The 19,367-nt window shown below is 42.9% G+C and overlaps 2 protein-coding genes across 7 annotated transcripts in view; both read right to left on the reverse strand.

Annotated features, from left to right (window-relative positions):
* The window catches only part of plcg2 (phospholipase C, gamma 2), a 134,355-nt gene that overhangs the window by 66,740 nt on the left and 48,248 nt on the right, over nt 1-19,367 (reverse strand). For all 4 annotated transcript variants that reach the window (XM_049722934.2, XM_049722930.2, XM_068650935.1 and 1 more), the window contains 4 exons: nt 6,820-6,905; nt 6,614-6,731; nt 1,900-2,068; nt 1,623-1,718 (listed from right to left, as the gene is read on the reverse strand). In XM_049722934.2, the coding sequence (XP_049578891.1) occupies nt 1,623-1,718; nt 1,900-2,068; nt 6,614-6,731; nt 6,820-6,905 (469 nt within the window). The remainder of the gene's footprint in view (nt 1-1,622; nt 1,719-1,899; nt 2,069-6,613; nt 6,732-6,819; nt 6,906-19,367) is intronic.
* Nucleotides 7,938-19,361, reverse strand: LOC125970571 (uncharacterized). Of its 3 annotated transcripts, none has more exons than XM_049723072.2 (9): nt 16,647-19,350; nt 15,727-16,456; nt 15,408-15,557; nt 15,054-15,119; nt 14,838-14,926; nt 14,564-14,669; nt 14,304-14,409; nt 14,107-14,168; nt 7,938-13,980 (listed from the first exon to the last, which is right to left on the reverse strand). In XM_049723072.2, the coding sequence occupies exons 3-9, from the start codon at nt 15,468-15,470 to the stop codon at nt 13,909-13,911; spliced, it is 564 nt and encodes a 187-aa protein (XP_049579029.2). In that variant the 5' UTR covers nt 15,471-15,557; nt 15,727-16,456; nt 16,647-19,350; the 3' UTR covers nt 7,938-13,908. The 3 variants fall into 3 exon arrangements, with proteins under 3 accessions (XP_049579029.2, XP_049579032.2, XP_049579031.2); XM_049723075.2 differs by having other exon boundaries at nt 15,345-15,557; nt 16,647-19,346; XM_049723074.2 differs by having other exon boundaries at nt 14,838-15,119; nt 15,345-15,557; nt 16,647-19,361.

Raw genomic sequence — 19,367 nt, forward strand, 5'->3', positions numbered from 1 at the left:
CGTCAGCTCCTCTGGCATTACCTCATTGGAGAGGAATGCATGACCTCTTTGGAATGTCTGGTATGCTAGGAATGCATGACCTCAGCTGATATTTTAGTATTGCTGTCTCAGCTGATTTTTCAGCTGATATTTTAATGCTGTCCCAGCGGATTTCTCAGCTGATATGTGAGAGTTGTGCAATCTTCACCTGATTTTCAGCTGGGAACCACTGGTTGTCTTGGCAACCTTGGTCAAAACAGCAACCATTGCGCATGACTGTTCTCTGCAGCTGTTTCCTGTTTTGCTCGTTCTTTCAGCCGATTATCACCACTAATATCACTATTAACCCTTAATGGCTCCTCTCAACTTAATACATTCATGTATAGATGGAACAACAATGTTAAATACATGTTGGATATCGATTAAACATTGCAACATCAATAACACATACATCTTGTCTAGTAATGATCAACTTAACACATAATCATACTTAGCCATAATAATGTGTTCTTCTAACTTTAACATATATCATGATATTGCTCAAGCTGTTACAGATTAAAATTATGGCATAGCAAAATCATATTCCAAAATTGTGTGTTGCTACGTGTTCGAACAGGTCGTGTCTTCCCAATTGCAAACAATTTAATTTATTAGATTTATTAGTTTCCATCCATCTCCTGGTGAAATTTGGAATTACTACATGTTTTAGGATTGCCAATTTGCCTGGGCCAAATCCAATGCCCAATTACGCGCCATCTGAACTTCCATGCCACTTGACAATACATACATACATACATACATACATACATACATACATACATACATACATACATACATACATACATACATACATACATACATACAGTGTATAAGGTTTTTGTTTATTTACTTTCCTTTATATGGCATGTATGATTGAAAGAATTTAAAAGCCACACTTATACCTGTGATTAAGAGGAGAGTATTATGTGTCACTTGTTTGTTTTTATGTTTAATTTTTGGATGATTTTGTTCATAAATAATGTAATACTGTAACAATTTATTGCAGTAATATATTGTTTTATTGTAACAGTTTATTGCAGTAACCCGTGTATTATTGTAGGACTTGATAAGTTGTACTTCTATCTACTCCTATTGAACATGTAAAGTGCGCACACATTTACTGATGATCTTACGTTTCTTTCTTGCAAATATGCTTTTATGTTCAACCAGTTAATCATTCAATCAACGAGATGATGAGTCTTCATTTGCCATTACAGTTAAGAGTGCTTTAACTGTTTTAATATTAACAATTTAAACTGGTTGTACTTGTACTTGCACGACAAAAACTAATTTAACTTAAAGTGTTGCCTGTGTACAGTGCACAGTTATTTAAGTTTTTATGATTCAGGCATAGAAAAAACTACCACTCCCATACATTAAGTAGAGCGAGAGAATTTATTAAATTCTTATTTTAAATATGGCTAAATGTTAAATGGCAACCAGTTGTTCGGAAAATCCCAGTCTATTTTTGAAGTGCCCACGGACCAGCTCATGAATCGCAGCACTGATCCCTCCTTGTATGCCGACACGTATGACATAAATCATTTCATGGTGTTCATTTAAAAAAAAATATATATATATATATATATATATACTCAAAGTACCTGGTTCACAGGATCCCACATCTCCAAGTCTCCTTGTTTCTGCCATGTTCTGAAATCTTTACTGGTGTCTCCCCCATCAACATTGAGCTTCTTGTGCTGCATATGCACAAATAGCAACATCGTATTGTCAGACAAAATTTCTTATAAAACTTTACCCCCCAACCGCACGCACGCACGCACGCACGCACACACGCACGCACGCACGCACGCACGCATGCACGCACACACACACACACACACACACACACACACACACACACACACACACACACATTACTTTGAGAATGATTTTGCCCTTCAATTGTGTGGGTGACGGTAGCTGCTCAGCCATGTAATCAAAGGGCTCAAGAAGCAGTTTGTCTCCAAATACTTCTCGAAAGATGCGGGCCATGTGCCGTTGCTGCTCCAATGGGCAATGTTCTTCTATAGACAGAATGACTGGGAACCTGAAAAATGTGCAATCAAAAAGTGTCATTGTAAACTAAACATGACAATGTCAAAGTCAAAGTCAGCTTTATTGTCAATTTCTTCACATGCCAAAGACACACAAAGAAACCGAAATTTCGTTCCCCGCTATCCCACGGTGACAAGACATGGCACACAATAGACAATCAAGTAAAACAACAGCGTGCTGAATAAATAATGAATAAATAACACAACAAATAAATAAGAGGAGCAAAAAGGAGCAAGTGAGCGTACAGCAGACATTCCAGAAAATAGCGCAAAAGTGCAGCACGCTACGCAGAAGAGGGTAGCGAGTTCAGGGTCCTAACAGCATGGAGAATGAAGCTGTTGGCGAGTCTGGTGGTGCGGGAGCGCAGGCTCCTGTACCTCTTCCCAGAGGGCAGAAGGTCAAACAATGTGTAAACTACACTGAGAAAAAAGTTTAAAGTAGTAGCACTGTTGTGTATGTGACGTCTGAGGACAAATTTGCTATCATCAGAGAAGGTATCTAACCTGCTTCCTGTGACCTATCTATCACAGTCACTTGATTTGCTTTTTTATTTTGTATTTTATTTGATCAGTTTGAGTCTGTCACACCTGTCTACTATGAAGGAAGTTGCTTCACAAATTAATCAATTTGATTTATTGAAGTTGTCACTGCTTGCCTTTTCAACGAAATTGGGGATGTTATTGGATTTAAACGTTCGCTTGATTATAGACAGTCGTCGTGCTAAACGTGTTGTACCGAAATGTTTTAAACAGACTATGGTAAAAACTTTGATGTATAAAAACTAACCATCATTTTCTGAACCGCTTTTCCTCACGAGGGTTACAGGCATGCTAGAGCCTCTCCCAGCTGACCAATATACCTCATTTTTTTAAAAAAAAGCTCTAATCTTTGACTTTCTTTAAAATAAAAAATAGGACGTGTTACTTGTAGTCTTTTTTTATATGCAAAAGGTATCCTCGTTACATTTAAATCTGATATGTTTTTACTAGTGCTGTCACGCAATTAAAAAAAATCTAGTTAATGACAGTATTTGTCATTAATTAATCTCATTAATCACGGTTTATTCTCTGATCTGAAAAAGATCCCCATATAAGCATTTTGGATTGTAAGACCTGACAAAATTGTTATGCATCACTAATCAGTTTAATACACCAAGATGAGAAGATTTGAAATTCACATTTTTATTAGTGAAGTGTGCTTGATAAATAAAATTCTCAAGAAAAAAAGGTCAAACACATCAGCAAACTAATTAGGCCAGGTGCATTATTCAAAAACACTGAAATAAAATATAACGCTGATTCAATTCAGCAATTAAAAATTTCCCGCATTAGTTATACCTCTGCTTCACACAGCCTGTATTTTATTGTATTTTTAAACACTCTATATTGTACTTTTAAATGTTTTTTGTATTTTTAAACACTTAAGTACACATTTTAAAGTCAAACTGATTTTCATAAACATTCTTTATTTAAATAAATAGGAAAATAAAGAATATAAATAAGTAAATATATTGTTACAATAACTGCACAAGACTTTTATGAACCTTTATTATAAATTTTCTTGTTTTTTTAAACACTTTTTTTCCAGTGGACCCTCGGTTTTTGAACGTCCCGGTTCTCGAACAAATCGGTATTCGAATAAAAAATTTGCGATTGTTTTGCTTCGGATGTCGGACGAACCTCGCGAGATGAGGCGAGAGGACCCAGATGCCAACTGACTCCGTTCGTTCTTACTTTCTCGTTACTCTGAGGATTGCATAAACTCTAATCATGCCTCCAAAGGAAGTAAGTGGCAGCAGTAAAGCCATCCTAAAACACAAAGACGCTCCTAAAGCAATGCGACAGTGAGCGCCCGGCGCGCTGCGGTTGCGCGATCAGACTAAATTAAGCTCCCTACGCACTGAGATCCACTTAAATTTTGGAAAGTCCATTAGGACTTTAAAAACATTTTCTAAATTTTAGCGACCGCTCTATCACAATAATGCGACCAGCGCAGTGCAGTTGCGCGGTCGGCGGCGCGTTACGGTTGTGCATTTGGCGGTGCGCTGCAGTTACGTGATTGGACAAAATTAAGCTCCTTGCGCACTGAGGTCCACTTAAATTTTAGAAAGTACATCAGGACTTTAAAAATATTTTCTAAATTACAGCGACGGCATTGTCACAATAATGCAACCAGGGCGGTGCAGTTGCGCAGTCAGCGACGCGCTACGGTTGCGCGTTCGGCGGTGCGCTGCAGTTGTGCGATCGGACAAAAATGCGCAAATGAAAAAATGCTTAAAAAAGGCGGGGTTTTTTTTTGCTTGGAACAGATTACTTTTTTCCCATTATTTGTAATGGGAAAACATGATTCGGAATTCGAACAATTCACTTCTCGAACAGCCTTCTGGAACGGATTGTGGTCGAAAACTGAGGCTCCACTGTATTTTTAAACACTTTTGTAAAATGTTTAAAGTCAAACTGACTTGCAGAAACATTCTTATTTATTTAAATAAATAAGAAAATAAATTTGAGTAAATATATTGTTACAATATCCACACAAGACTTTTATGAACCTTTTTTGAAGTGTAAACGTGTCTGGCTCCTCTCTGGCGTGCTGGCTGACTGACACCCCCCAACCGCGGCCCAGCCCGAGCGCATCCGCACAAGACTTTTATAAGTTTTATACACTCTATTATACTTTTAAATACGTTATTATATTTTAAACACTTTTTAAAAAAAAATTAAAGTGTCACGGCTCCGCTCTGCTCTTGCCGTGCTGAACGGCTGACGCGCCCCTGCAGCCCAGCGCGAGGCCATCCGCACAAGACATTTATAATTTTATTTTTAAACACTTTATTGTATTTTTAAACATTAAACATTTTTAAGTGTAAATGTGTCATGGCTCTGCTCTGCTCTTGTGGTGCTGACCGGCTGAAGCACCCTGGCAGCCCAGCGCGAGGGCATCCGCACATTGCTCAAAGGCACGCCCTGCGCTTAGTGCTCATTGCTGGCCGCTGGCCCAAATCCTGGACGGCAGTGCTTTTTTCCTATGTGCGCGGTTGCGCTCACTGCCGTTGTCCCGACTGTTTCTGCACGGCTGAACATTTTTCCTTCGTGCGTGGCTCTGTCACGTCTCTGCTCTCGCCCTGCCGGCCAGCTCATGTGCCCTCCACGCTTGACCTCTGAGGCACGCGTCACCAATACAGAACTGCTAATCATGAATCCTCACAGTTTTGACTGTTTTGACACGCACGTTTGCCACCTGATTCTCGTTTGCCTGACCCGCTGTGTTACGAGATGCCCGCATGAAACCAGCCCGCTGGCCGACTCGTCATTTTAAAGTGTAAACATGCAACGGCTCCGCTCTGCTCTTGCCGTGCTGACCGGCTGCCGCGCCCCCGCTGCCCAGCGCGAGGGCATCCGCACAAGACTTCTATAATTTTATCTTTAAACACTTTATTATACTTTTAAACACTTTGTTGTATCTTTAAAAACTTTTAAAATAGCTTTAAAAAGCTTGCTATGCCCTTCTGCTTTGATGAGGCACGACGTGAGGTCACTGACCGGCTCGTCAGCTTGCCTTTAAGTCCTGCTCTGCTGGCATTCAAGACCTCCTTGTTTCCTTTAAACTTTCCCCAAATAAAGAGCCCATGTTACATTTGGTTGTCCTGCCTCGTTTATGACAACAAAACGAAGCGCAAATCAGAGATGCTGCTGATTCTGCTGACACAAACGAAGTGGAGGAGTGGATACGTAGCAGTAAATTGCGATGAAGCCTGGTTGGAGCTTCTCTTACAGCTCTAAGCCAATCATCGGCAAGAATACAGTTCAACATGTTCCCATTGGTCTCCTACCGGCCAATAGTGTGCCGTAAAGTCACACGGGGAGAAAAAGCCCCGCGCTCCAAGTGACGGCCACGAAAAGCTGCGATGCACCGAATACAGTGGGGCAAAAAAATATTTAGTCAGCCACCAATTGTGCAAGTTCTCCCACTTGAAAGATGAGGGATGCCTGTAATTTTCATCATATTTCATCATGTCTCATTCAACTATGAGAGACAAAATTGAAAAAAATCCAGAAAATCACATTGTCTGATTTTTAAAGAATTTATTTCCAAATTATGGTGGAAAACAAGTATTTGGTCAATAATGGCCTCGATCTGGGGCTCCACGCAAGATCTCACCCCGTGGGGTCAAAATGATCACAAGAATGCTGAACAAAATAATTTAAGTGTACCTATGATGAAAATTACAGCCATCTCTCATCGTGTAAGTGGGAGAACTTGCACAATTGGTGGCTGATTAAATATTTTTTTGCCCCACTGTATATCCGCAATATTTGTTTTCAGAAAAATCCGCGATGCACCGAGGTCGCGATAGGTGAACTATGTAGTAGCGAGGAACAGTTGCATAACATGTAAAAACATGCATAATATTATGAATTAATAGATAAATACATAAACAAATATATTGACAATATCAACATTGGACACGACAAAAACGACAAACAAAATAAGAGAGGAGAATAGATTCCCAGTAAATGCATGAAATGGAACTTACTTTGAGGTAACAAATGCATGCTGATTGATGACTTTGACCACATCTTCAAACTTGATTTTGGTCGTCCTGGTCCAACCATGATAGATGATTGGTTCTCCAGGTCCTTCCCAGCAATCCACTGTATTGGAATACCATCCAAAGACACAAACATAAGAACGCAATTGGGAAAACAAATTTCGAATGGTCGAAGTATAGAATATACTGACATTCAACACAGCGACATCCCAGGCGGAGACAGCGCACATAAGCCTCTGTGGAAGACTCACTTCGAAGTTGGTCACCTGTCAGGTAGCTATATAAAAAACAAAATGATGCAATTAAAATCTGGGTACTTGTCGGTTGAATGAGAAAGGTAGTTAGGGGGGCGCTGTTGATCGATAGAGGAGACGTGTTTTACATAGATCTGACAACTTTAATTTTATTTACACACTAAGCATTTGAAATTCTGTGATAAGACACTGTAAGACAACGTCTGAATTTAACTCCAGCAGAAAACAAATGATATTTAAAAAAGAAAATTTGAAGATTTGCTATCCTCGGATGCGAATGACTCCACTATCCCAGAAGAGCAAAGAGACTGACCCTCCGAACTGTGAGATACTACTGGCTGCCATCGCTGCTCTCCGTGGCAAAATTGCCCAACTTAAAGATGATACATGCACCTCCATTGATGTACATATACAAAATGTGTGCACTGAACTGAGAACTGTGAAGGTTCATGCTGTCTTCTTTTTTCCGTTTACTATTTTAAATGGTTCTTTTGGTCAGACAGAAAAAGTTTTACCTTTCCTTTACACGTTTCGGCTACTCCCTGTACCCTTCCTCAGAAGCGTCAAGTGCTTCTGAAGCGTAAAGCAAATGTAAAATGTTTTCTGTTTGATGAAAAGAGCCATTTAAAATAGTGCTTGAAGACATCCTGCAAAAGGCTGCCATGACGAAACAACTTCGTGACAACCCTACAGCTGTAGTGAAACCAAGAGCGTTGTTCAACCGTGCCAGGGAAATTAAATGAGGCAAGTTTGGAGTCAGATATGGCCTGATTTAGCCTGCCCAACTGAACCGATACTTTTGGTACCAATTCGGTACCAACACGCAAAGAATACATCGATACCTGTTTTTTGTGGTACCTACTACCGAATATTTAACTTTTCACTTGGCGAGCTGAGTCGATTCTTGCCGGTGTTGTGCTCGATTTGGTTCCCCCGTGAGATTTTGTTCCCCCTGCCACGGGAGCGCGCACGCCTTGTTTGGAAAGCGAAAAACCGATGCCGTACGGCGTTGTATGGCGTCAGCACTATGTTGTTTTCAATAAAAACATGAAGAATTCACGTTTGCGTCAGTAAATTTTTATTTTTATAAAGGATTATTCTCATTTGATGTCTTTAAATTCATCCGCGTTCTGCCATTGAAGCGGGGTGCATTCAAAGACCAGTTGTACAGACGGAACACTCATTCACTTCACCAAAAAGCAACAATATAATTACGTGAGCTCTTTCCATAAACCTCGATGCAAAGAAACTCCTCCTTTTGGGTACCGTTACATGCTACAAGGAGTATATATTACAAAGGAGACTTTATACTTAATTGTGATCATCATTCATCCATTCATTTTATTACTCAGGTATTTTCAAAGCAAATTAATATTGTTGCATTTATTAATTTGCTTTAAAATGAAAATATAATTAAAAGCTGACACTATAGGAATGTCAAACGTGTTCATTTAAGAAAAAGCCACACAGGTTTTGTGATCAAATCTTTCGTAACAAGAATGATTTGAGTGAATTGATTTGAATGAATAATTGAGAAGAAATTTCAGTTCTGAAGGCTCCTTTTGTCCCAAGCAAAGTGAAAGGTGGTGGGATAAAAATTGTAACAGGAACGCTGTAAAAAATGTCAAGCCGTGAATATTTGTGCCCCCCTCCCATTTTTAGAACGGTGAGTCCTGGACATCGACTGGCTTTTTTTCTGTCTTCCTGGGGGTCTGTTCAGGTAGTGTGGCAAATTTGAACAGGTTCCCTCATTCCTAGGCCAAATTACAGGGGGGTAACATATCCTCACGGCGGATATGTCCCCCCCCCCCTTATTTTGAGAACGGTGAGTCCTAGACTCCAACTGTTAGATAAATTGTATATATATATGTTATCATGCGTTCTCTAATGAGTACTTATTAATAAGATTATTGCACAGAATGCTTGCTGTTTCGCCTTGCAAACGTCCACCAGACGGATTGTGAAAAACAACACGTCAAACGATGCTGTCTGGAACTTCCTGACCTTCTATACCTCTGGGAAACCAAGAAAGTTGTTGATAGCTCAACCTATCTTGTTGATGTCTGCACATGGCATTTTGTCCTTGCATTCTTTTCTCATGGCATCTTGTCTGCGACTTCTTGTTTCACATAACATCTTGTCTTTGCAATCTTTTTGTTTCTCATGACATCTTGTCTGTGACTTCTTGGTTCACATAACATCTTGTCCTTGCAATCTCGTTTCTTTTCTTATGAGACAAAGCCCACGCCTTCTTCCCCCTTCCTCTTAGGGGCTAGTCTCACATTGTGGGTAGGGCATTCCAAATAAAAAGAGCGAAGAGTGTAAACTGATTTTTTTGTGTAGTCAAATTGCTGTAAATCTGAATGCACTCCTCGCGAGAAAAAACTCAATATTCTGCCTCACTTGTTTTGTCTGCTGATCCTTTTCTTTTATACAGATATTCAGTCAGAGAATTTACCTGACAGAAATTGGGGGCTCGTCCGGGATCTCTACAGACCAGAAGGGGTCCGGCTGACTTTTTCGACACAGGACAAGTCCTTGGGCAAGCCATATAAAGAAACCCTTTTCACGGGGCTGTCTCGATCAAGTCGGCTGGACACCGGAGTGGTTGACGAGATCATCCGAGGAAAAGAACCGGCAGACTGTGAGTATGAATATTGAGTCTGTTAAAAAGAATGAATGTGCAGTGACAAGAGGTCACTTAAAACCTTGACAATTCTAGACCCTATCAAGTGCAATTAGAAACAGCTAAATTCCGCTGAGGTATCGTGGGGCCTCCTAACGTGAAGAGTTTGTTAAAATCCATGGGAGGGCGGACTCCTCTGTTTTTCTAATAAGGTACAGGTAACCGAGAGCAGTTAAATTCCGCAGAAACATTTTCGGGAGGGCGGACTCCCCTGCTTGCCTGTGAGACGATAAAAGTGCGCATTGTGTGTGTGTGTGGTTTGACTGAGAGTGATCTTATTAGAGCTCTCCTCTATATAAACACACAGGATTGTAAACAGTGGCTTTGTGTGGACGCAGAGGCAAGGACTCTCCGTTTCCTCCGGGAAGATGAAAGGAGACTCACCACACATCGAACATTTAACCACTGTCCTGTAAATAAAGTTGGCTTTTAGGACACTGTAGGTGCCATTCGAATTGCCAACTCCGCAATTTAGAAAATAAACCATGGGAAAATCAAATAGCAAACAAAAGTCGCTACCCCAACATGAATTAAAATGCAAAGATTGGAAATTAATGGAAGGGGTCGACACCGAAAATATAAAATATCTTCACAAATGCATATTTTGGACAGAGGTGGGGGGTTGCATTATGCGACGTGGCGGTGGCGAGGCTCTCTGAACTTCAGTTGCTCCCCCCACCCTTGTTATCAGCTGGGAAGATTGTCATGTCTATGTTGTGGGCCCATGTGTTTGTTTCTGTGTATGTTTGTCTTTGTGTATCAGTTTGTTATAAAGGTTGGAATTGCGTTAAATTGGTGCACGAAAACGGTGTGCTAGACAATTTATCAGATGTGCATTGTTAAATGTAAAAATTAGAAATTTGTCTAGCTAAGTAGACTGTTCTATCAAAAAATGTGAGAGTGAAGGAGGAGGTTTGATTTGTAATCTGACATTTGGGTCCCATTTTGAAGAGTCTCTGCAGGAGCATAGATTGTTTTTGTTTGTTTTTCAAGATATATTTAACAGTTTATCTCGGTGCAGTGAGTGAGTGAGTGAGTGAGTGAGTGAGTGAGTGAGTGAGTGAGTGAGTGAGTGAGTGAGTGAGTGAGTTTTCTGTCGCCTGCACGTCATCTTTCTTGCATGGCTCCGTTGCTGTCTCAGCCGCACCTGACCGTTGAAAGATGCACGACACTCAATCCTGCCACTCTCATTCCCCTTCCTGACGACGGTGAATTCCATGATTGTGTCGATGCTGCTCAACAGATTGCAAGGGCTCGGCCTGATTTGGGAGATATGCCTCTGCCAGATGGTCATGTGCTTTTTGTTGATGGGTCTTCTAAGAAAAATGAATTTGGTGTGACCCTTACTGGGTATGCCATTGTTACTACTGACGAATGTCAGCACAGGCCGCTGAGCTCATTGCTTTGACTGGGGCATGCAAATTGTTTGCAAACAAATCCGTCACTTGCAACTAAAAACACTGATGGTCTTTTTGTGTGACCTTTGGGCAAACCTGTCTTGCCTCGTAACTTGTTCAAATGGGCTGCTATTTCGAGTCATGGGGTCACCCATGTCTCGACGGGGGGGGGGGGGGGGGGGCAATTTAAGGCAAGGCAATTTAAGACCTCAGAGAGGAAAGTTCCCGACTCCATTGTATCCGTTTCAGACAATACATTTGGTTTATATCCAATTACATGAATGTGAAGGGAAAGAATATTGTTTTTTCTGCATTTATTTGTTTTCTGCATTTATCTCATTGTAAAAAGGTGATCTCCGCAGACCCAACCTAAGTATGGAAGGTTGGCAAAGTCTGGTAATAGTGCCTGATCCTGGTGCCAAGATCCAGGGTTGACACGAAAGCTAGCAGAAGCCTATTCCAAGACACCAACCCAAAGCTCAGGGTGTTGACTCTGAGGAGATCCAAAACATGAGCATTAGAGAGTCATTCGTAAAGTGCTTTAATTGGGCTGTAGCCTGCGCAAAGTCTACCATGTGCTTTTGGTTGTTTTTGCTGGTTTGTGTTATTGTTATATTTTTTCGGGGGTTATTTTATTGGTAGAGTACCATGAGCCTCGAACATTCTTCTCTCAGGCAACTACCAACACTGATTCTAATCAATATGGCTCATGGGGAAAAATTGCTAGACATAAGCGCAACACTAAACCCCCTTTTGATCATGTTGTTTGTACTCCAGAAACCGTCCGCGTTCCAACTTGCGTGCCATGGCTTTTGTCCTGGAGTTACAATAATTCATTAATGTTTACTGTGGCTCCTAATACGTCTTCTTCTATTATTTTACCTTTGAAAAGTTTGAAAGGTTTTCAAAATGGTCACCCCACCACTGGGGGTGAATGTCTCGGATATTGGTGGTATTTAACTGGCCACCCGGTTAGCACCGACTGGGGCACCCTTGTCACCACACAAACGCGAGATTATTGGCCCTCTGGTTCCAGTGAAGAGGCTGTGTTCTTTGCTAGACGAGTAACTTTGAAGAATCAGGGCACAAGCCTCCTTTTGACTCTTACACTCCCTGATGGTCAAATTCGTCCTCCAAATGCCACCTTGTTTAACACTTCCTGTTGGGGTTTTCAACTGTGGGCTTGGTCCTCTGGAATTGATCCTCACTTTCCTATTGCTATTTGCATTAACAAAACAATGTTGATCGCAGACCGTCCCGTTATAAATAATGACACCCTGTCAGCAGGAGCAAAAATCACAAGTGTGCTCCTCACTGATGTGGACAGGTATTTTTTAGCCTCCACGGGATTAAGCGGTCAAACCAACAGCTTCTTATGGTTGAGCAAGCCGCAAAAATGGCTAACACCAGTTGCATTGCATGTATGGGTCCAAGACCTCTTTTGAAAATCATACCTGCAAATATAGTTCCTAGGTGTGCTGTTGTTTTAATGTTAAACTCATCCATTTCACCCACTCATGATTGTTTTAAATGGGATAAGGTTTACCCTGTTGCCTCTATGACAAAATATAAACCCCTTTTTTCTTCCGATGTAGCTAAGGGTGATTTCACGTGCATTAGGTTACCTGGTACCGGTGAGAAGCTCGGCACCCTAGCTACTCCATGGTGTGGGTCCATGATTAATGTCACTGCTCCTTTTATGCCCATTGCTCGTAGTGATATTTTGTTTTGGTGTAATAGTAACAAACTTTATGATAGGTTGCCTTTAAACAGCTTTGGAATTTGCGCTTTGGTAACCCTATTGCTTCCTGTTCATTTGATACCAATGTCTTCTTATGATCTAACATCTTTTGCTAACTCCGTAGTGCCCGAGTCCTGGCCGAGAACGAAGCGAAGCGCCGAATGGCAGGGCGCGGCTGATCAAACTTACATTGACGCCATTGGTGTTCCTAGAGGAGTACCGGATGAGTATAAGCTGGTGAATCAGATAGCAGCTGGTTTTGAATCCGCCCTGTGTTGGTGGTGTACTCTTAACAAAAATGTTGACAGGATTAACTATATCCATTACAACGTGCAGAGGCTTGGAAACTGGACCGAGGCGGGTTTCAAGGCGGTCCACTACCAACTGGCCGCTACTTCCCTCATGGCTTTCCAGAATCGAATGGCCCTTGACATGCTACTCTCAAAAGAGGGCGGTGTCTGCGCCATGTTTGGTGAGCAATGTTGCACATTTATTCCAAATAATACTGCAGCCGGCGGAAGCATGTCCCGGGCCCTTGAGGGCCTGCGGACCTTGAATGGGACGATGAAGCAACACAGTGGGGTGAACACAGAGGTTTGGACCGACTGGTTGAACGTGTTCGGAAGGTACCGCACCCTGGTTTCCTCTGCCCTGGTCTCCATTGCCGTTTTCTCTGCCATTTTGACCTTGTGTGGATGTTGTTGCATCCCTTGTCTCCGATCCCTAATTAACAGGCTAATTACAACTGCTATCTCTCCACCAGCTGAGACTTTTCCGTTGCGCCAAAAGGGATGTTCCTGTTTTATTTTGTCATCCCTTCCGTTTCAGTTCGTGGTTCTTTCCTCTGTTTTCGGTTGTCTTGTATTCCCTGATCCCGATTGTGTGCACCTGCGTGGTTGGCGCTAATTGTCAGCACCTGCGTCCCAGCCCTTTTGTGTGTATTTAGTCCGTGTCTTCCCCTTGTCTTGTGCCAGTGTGTCTTGCCTCGTCCCGACCACCAGCGATTCCTTGACGTCCGAACTCCCAGTAAGATTCCTCCTTTTGTCTCGCCACAGAGCGACGCTTTTTGTTAGTGCCTTGTTCCCCAAAGCCTTTTTTGTCTCGCCCGAGTGCGACGCTTTTTGTTCAGACTTTTTGCCGAGTGTTTCCCTCGCAAGAGGCGCCTTGAGTTGTATTTTTTGGTCATCGCTTGTTGGAATAAATCAGAGAAAAGAAAGACTCTGCATCCGAGTCCTCCGCCTGGTTCCCTGCCTAACACACTCGTCACACTGAATCTGGTAAACAAAGAAAAAAGCAAGATCATACAATGCAGCACATTTACAATAATTTACAACGAATGTGTAATTCAATGTATTTCTTAATCATCACATGCATTAGTTAACAAGACCTGACATAATTACCCATCTGTTGTCTGTGTCATATGTAGCTTCCCCACAAACAAAGCACAAGTCAGATAAATCATCTGTGAAAACAAAGACAGAAGAATTGCTATCGTACTTCCCTGTGTAAAACTTAACTGAGTTGTATATAGCATTGATAGCACAGTCAGGACCATTCTTTGGGTGGCAGTAACGTCTCTTGGGTGCATATTACTTACCAGTCTCTAATAGAAGTGTGGTGGCAATTTGCAGCCTGTACCTATTTATATTGTGTGCCTTTACTGAGAAATATATTTCTTCATTTGAAAGAAGATGTTCTGCAAACTGAAAAAGACAATGTCAGATGTTGACAGTGCATAAAGAATGCCTTAAATGTTTGCCATCTTTGGCCTATATATCGTATATATCGTTTGATTAAGTTTTTGCATAATTGAGTGATATGAGTTTGGTAAATATAGTCTGTAAATCAAATGCATACTTTCAAAGCAAAGACACCACAAGAGGTTGAATCTTGTTGCCTGGGATGGGGGACAGTGCCACAAGTCCACCCGGAAACATTGCGCCCTTTGTTGCGCATGAACGCCCTGAAATATAAGAGCCAGCACATAAACACAAATTTCAAGTTTTATCCGTCAATTACATAATTTGTATTGATGAAAACAAAAACCTAGTCCACTTTCAAAAGAAAGCGCACATCTTCAGTTAAATGTTTATATCACAATAGTACTCTGACTTTTAGAAGCTGTGCTTACCGGGTTGATTCCAGGCATTTTTTAATGTCCATTTGAGACTCACCAAGAGGATCAAGCAGTAAGGACCTTTTTTCTCCTGGCATGATTGCCTATATTTTAAACACAAAATATGACGTTTTATTATTCATATGCATGAATTATCAAACATTTTGCACATAACTATATATTTTTTGCTGTAATGTTACTCCCTCTTGTGGCATTAAAACATTTCTTTACCGCCAGCTTCAAATGATTATGCTCATTGACAATGCCAACAATAAGTTTGTATTCCACCGGGTTGATCTAAAAATAAACAGAAGAAAAAAAAGCATCTGTCAATAATTTCAATAAAATGTGTAAAGAACAAAATTAATGCCAATTGAGTTTTTTAATAAAATTGTTATAATGTCTTAATAACGTTGTTGGGCCACTAATTGGCCCGGCAACAATATTAAGACATTTAACTTCTTAACTTCATTGATAATTTTGCAAGATATAATTCAATAAACAGTACTAATACAGACAGACCTTGAGTCTCTGGCTCTTTCCATTCCATAAATTAGTCATTGCAAATGAGTCAATATAGGAAACCTTTTCCACGCTGATTTGGTTGCGTTTGTTTGTCCGATTCCAGCTCAGAATTGGGTCCAACATTCATAATGTCCCAAAAGAACAATTTATACGCCCCGATTTTTGATAGGAGAACATGGATGTGCTTTCCCTTCCAGGCATCTTGAACGTCTGCCAAAAATAAGTCAGAACAATACCTCAAAATGCAATTGGAAATGTGGTTCATTCCATAGCAGCTAGTGGCACTTATAAAACAACTCTGTGAGTACAAGACCTATGTGCCACATATCCATAATGTATGTTTTAATATGTTTACAGTTTTATCATGAATACATCTTACATTTGTCCAGATTTTCCCTTGTTTGTCTAAAAGTCAAAGACAGTCGTGGTGGTGTTGCGGTATTAAGAGCAGGGGAAAAGGGAGTCGTGGCTGGAGGAGCTGTTGCTGAAGGAGCAGTCGCAGAGGGGGTGGTGACTGGAGGAGCTGTGGCTAGAGGAGCAGTGGCAGTGGGAGCGGTGCTTGGAGGAGCTGCGGCTGGTGGAGCAGTGGGAGAGGGAGCGGTGGTTGGAGGAGCTGCGGGGGGAGGAGCAGTGGCAGAGGGGGCAGTGGCTGGAGGAGCTGAGGCTGGAGGAGCAGTGGCAGAGGGAGCGGTGCTTGGAGGAGCTGTGGCTGGGAGAGCTGAGGCTTCTTTTTTGTTTTCATACCTATGAGGCACTCTTTGTTTATTTTCTTTGTATGGTTTTAGGTGGTCAATGTTTATTTTGGGGACCAAGGCTCCATTCTCATCCTGGAGGTCAGCTGTCTTGCCCTCAATCGCCACAATTTTGTATGGGCCCAAAAAATCGGGGTTCAATTTTCCTCCCTTTCTTTGTTGAGACCTGATATTTTGTCTTAGAACAAGATCTCCGATGTGTACAGTTGGTGTGGTCCCTGAGATTGTTTTTGGGTGCCTTGTTTTTTCCTGTGCTTTTCTAATGTGCTCTCTAACTTGCTCAAATAGTTGGTCTTGTTCGTTATGGTTTTGTGCCATAACTTCCATCCCCACCACATCCTCCACAGTGCCATCAACCTTCAGAAAAAGCAAACATTTGCTGTCATGATTAAAGTGTCAACAAGTTTTACTTTTATATTTGTGTTTTACAATTAAGATGCACCTAAACAAATTCAACAAGCAAATTGTCCTTGATCGTATAAAAACTTCTCCATGATACTGTATATCCTTGTAATGGATCATGGATCTTGATGTGCCAAAATCTTACCTCGTAGTGTTCTGGCACTTGAATGGGGTAGCGTGCCTCTCTGCCGAACATCAGAAAGTAAGGCGAGTACTTTGTTGTCATTTGTTTTTTGGTCCGCAGACCAAATATAACTACATCCAAATATTCATCCCAGCTTTCTGGATGCTGACAAACCAAAGTCAAAGTCAAAGTCAGCTTTATTGTCAATTTCTCCACATGCCAAAGACACACAAAGAAACCGAAATTTCGCTCCCCCCTATTCCACGGTGACAAGACATGGCTCACAACAGACAAACAAGTAAACAAGTATAACAAAAGCGTGCTGAATAAATAATGAATAAATAACAACAATAAATAAATGAATAAATACATAAGAGGAGCAGAAAAAAAAGGAGCAATTGCGCGTACAGCAGACATTCCCAAAAATAGCGCAACAGTGCCGCACGCTACGCAGAAGGGGGTAGCGAGTTCAGGGCCCTAACAGCCTGGAGAAAAAAGCTGTTGGCGAGTCTGGTGGTGCGGGAGCGCAGGCTCCTGTATCTCTTCCCAGAGGGCAGAAGGTCAAACAAAGAGTGAGCCGGGTGACTCACATCTCTGGCAATCGAGGTTGCCTTGCGGGCGAGATGGGAGGTGTAAATGTCCTTCAGGGAGGGGAGCGAAGCACCAATAATCTTACCAGCCGTATTCACTATGCGCTGCAGGGCCTTCAAGTTCTGTTCAGTGCAGTTACCACCCCAGACAGCGATGCAACTGGTGAGGACGCTCTCAATGGTGCCATGGTAGAATGTAGACAGGACTGCCTGAGGAGCACATGCACGCCTGAGCTTCCGCAGGAAGTACAGGCGGCGCTGAGCTTTCTTTGCCAGTGACGAGGTGTTTGCGGATCAGGAGGTCCTCACTGATGTGCACCCCCAGGAACTTGGTGCAGCTCACCCTCTCCACCACAGCACCGTCGATGATCAGCGGCAGGTGTGTTGTGTGACCCTTCCGGAAGTCAACAATGATTTCCTTGGTCTTATTGACGTTCAGCAGGAGGTTGTTGTCCCTGCACCACGTGGTCAGAAGGTCAACTTCCGATCTGTACCGAGTCTCGTCGCCCTTCGTGATGAGACCCACCAGAGTGTCGTCAGCAAACTTCACTATGCGGTTGTCGCTGTAGGTCGCAGTGCAGTCATGCGTCAGCAGGGTGAAGAACAATGGACTGAGCACGCAGCCCTGGGGGGCCCCCGTGCTCAGCGTGATGCTGGCGGAGATTTTGTCACCAACACGCACCACCTGAGGCCTCTGACAGAGGAAGTCTAGTATCCAGTTGCAGAGGGAGGTACTGAGGCCCAGCTCGTCGAGTTTGCAGATGAGTCGCTGCGGCACAATGGTGTTGAAGGCAGAGCTGAAGTCCACAAACAGCAACCTCACATGAGTCCTTTCTCTCCAGGTGGGTGAGGGCCGAGTGGAGGGCAGAGCAGATGGCATCCTCAGAGGACCGCTTGGCACGGTACGCAAACTGGAAAGGGTCAATGGTGGGGGGGAGAACGGACTTGATGTGCTCCATGACCAGCCGCTCAAAGCACTTCATGATGATGGGCGTCAGTGCCACAGGGCGGTAGTCATTGAAGCAGGACGGTGCAGGTTTCTTCGGCACAGGAATGATGGTGGCAGCTTTGAAACACGAGGGGACGATGGCCTGCTGCAGGGAAACGTTAAAGATGTCCGTGAAGACACCCGACAGCTCCCCAGCGCAGTCCTTCAGCGCTCGACCCGGGATGTTGTCAGGGCCCGCCGCCTTACGGGTGTCAATAGCGGCAAGCGCCCTCCTCACACCGTCGGCAGAGTGGCGCAGGGGCTGCTTGTGTGGGGGGGAGTGGTCTTCAGCGGGCAAGTGCTGTTCTGGGCGTCGAAGCGAGCAAAGAAGCGGTTCAGATCGTTCAGCAGACGGACGTCGCCCTCACAGCTCCTCGGCGCGGGCTTGTAGTCCGTGATGGTCTGAATGCCCCGCCAAAGGCTACGTGCGTCCTTGCTGTCCTTGAAGTGGGTGGAGACCCTGCACGAGAACGCCTTCTTCGCTTCTTTGATGCCTCGGGACAGGTCGGCCCTCGCTGTCCTCAAGCCAGCCTCATCCCCCGCTCTGAAAGCCTTGTCCCTGGCCCTCAACAGTCTGAGGACAGCCCCCGTCAGCCACGGCTTCCAGTTCGCGCGAGTGACGACGGATTTCGAGCAAGTCACATCATCGATGCACTTCGTGATGTAAGAGGTAACAGAGTCAGTATACTCCTCTATGTCCGTCCAATCATTGTAGGTGGCTGCCTGCTTAAACAAGTCCCAGTCAGTGATGTCGAAGCAGTCACGAAGTGCATCGGAGGCACCCTCAGGCCACACTCTAACCTGCCTCCGAACCGGCCTGGATGCCTTTACCAATTGTCTGTATGCGGGCAAAAGCAAAACGGTGAGATGGTCAGAAAGCCCCAGATGGGGGAGGGGGGTGGCTTTGCTCACTTTGCTTAGAGCTCTAAAAAACAAAATCAGTTTTAAAATTGCGCTGGTGACAGTGTTGTTGTTATTTTATTAATTTTGGAGAATTGTATATAAATGACTCCAATGACAATTTTTAAACCAAAATGTGTTTTTTCTGACCTAACAGTTTTTATAGTGCATGTTATTTACTTTGAAAGTGCCTTGAAAACAAAAACAAACTCATGAGCAACATCATAAAAAGAAATTGTCAAAGATTAATGTGGGTAAATGAAG

This window comes from Syngnathus scovelli, chromosome 6 (genome assembly GCF_024217435.2).
Source record: "Syngnathus scovelli strain Florida chromosome 6, RoL_Ssco_1.2, whole genome shotgun sequence".
NCBI lineage: Eukaryota > Metazoa > Chordata > Actinopteri > Syngnathiformes > Syngnathidae > Syngnathus > Syngnathus scovelli.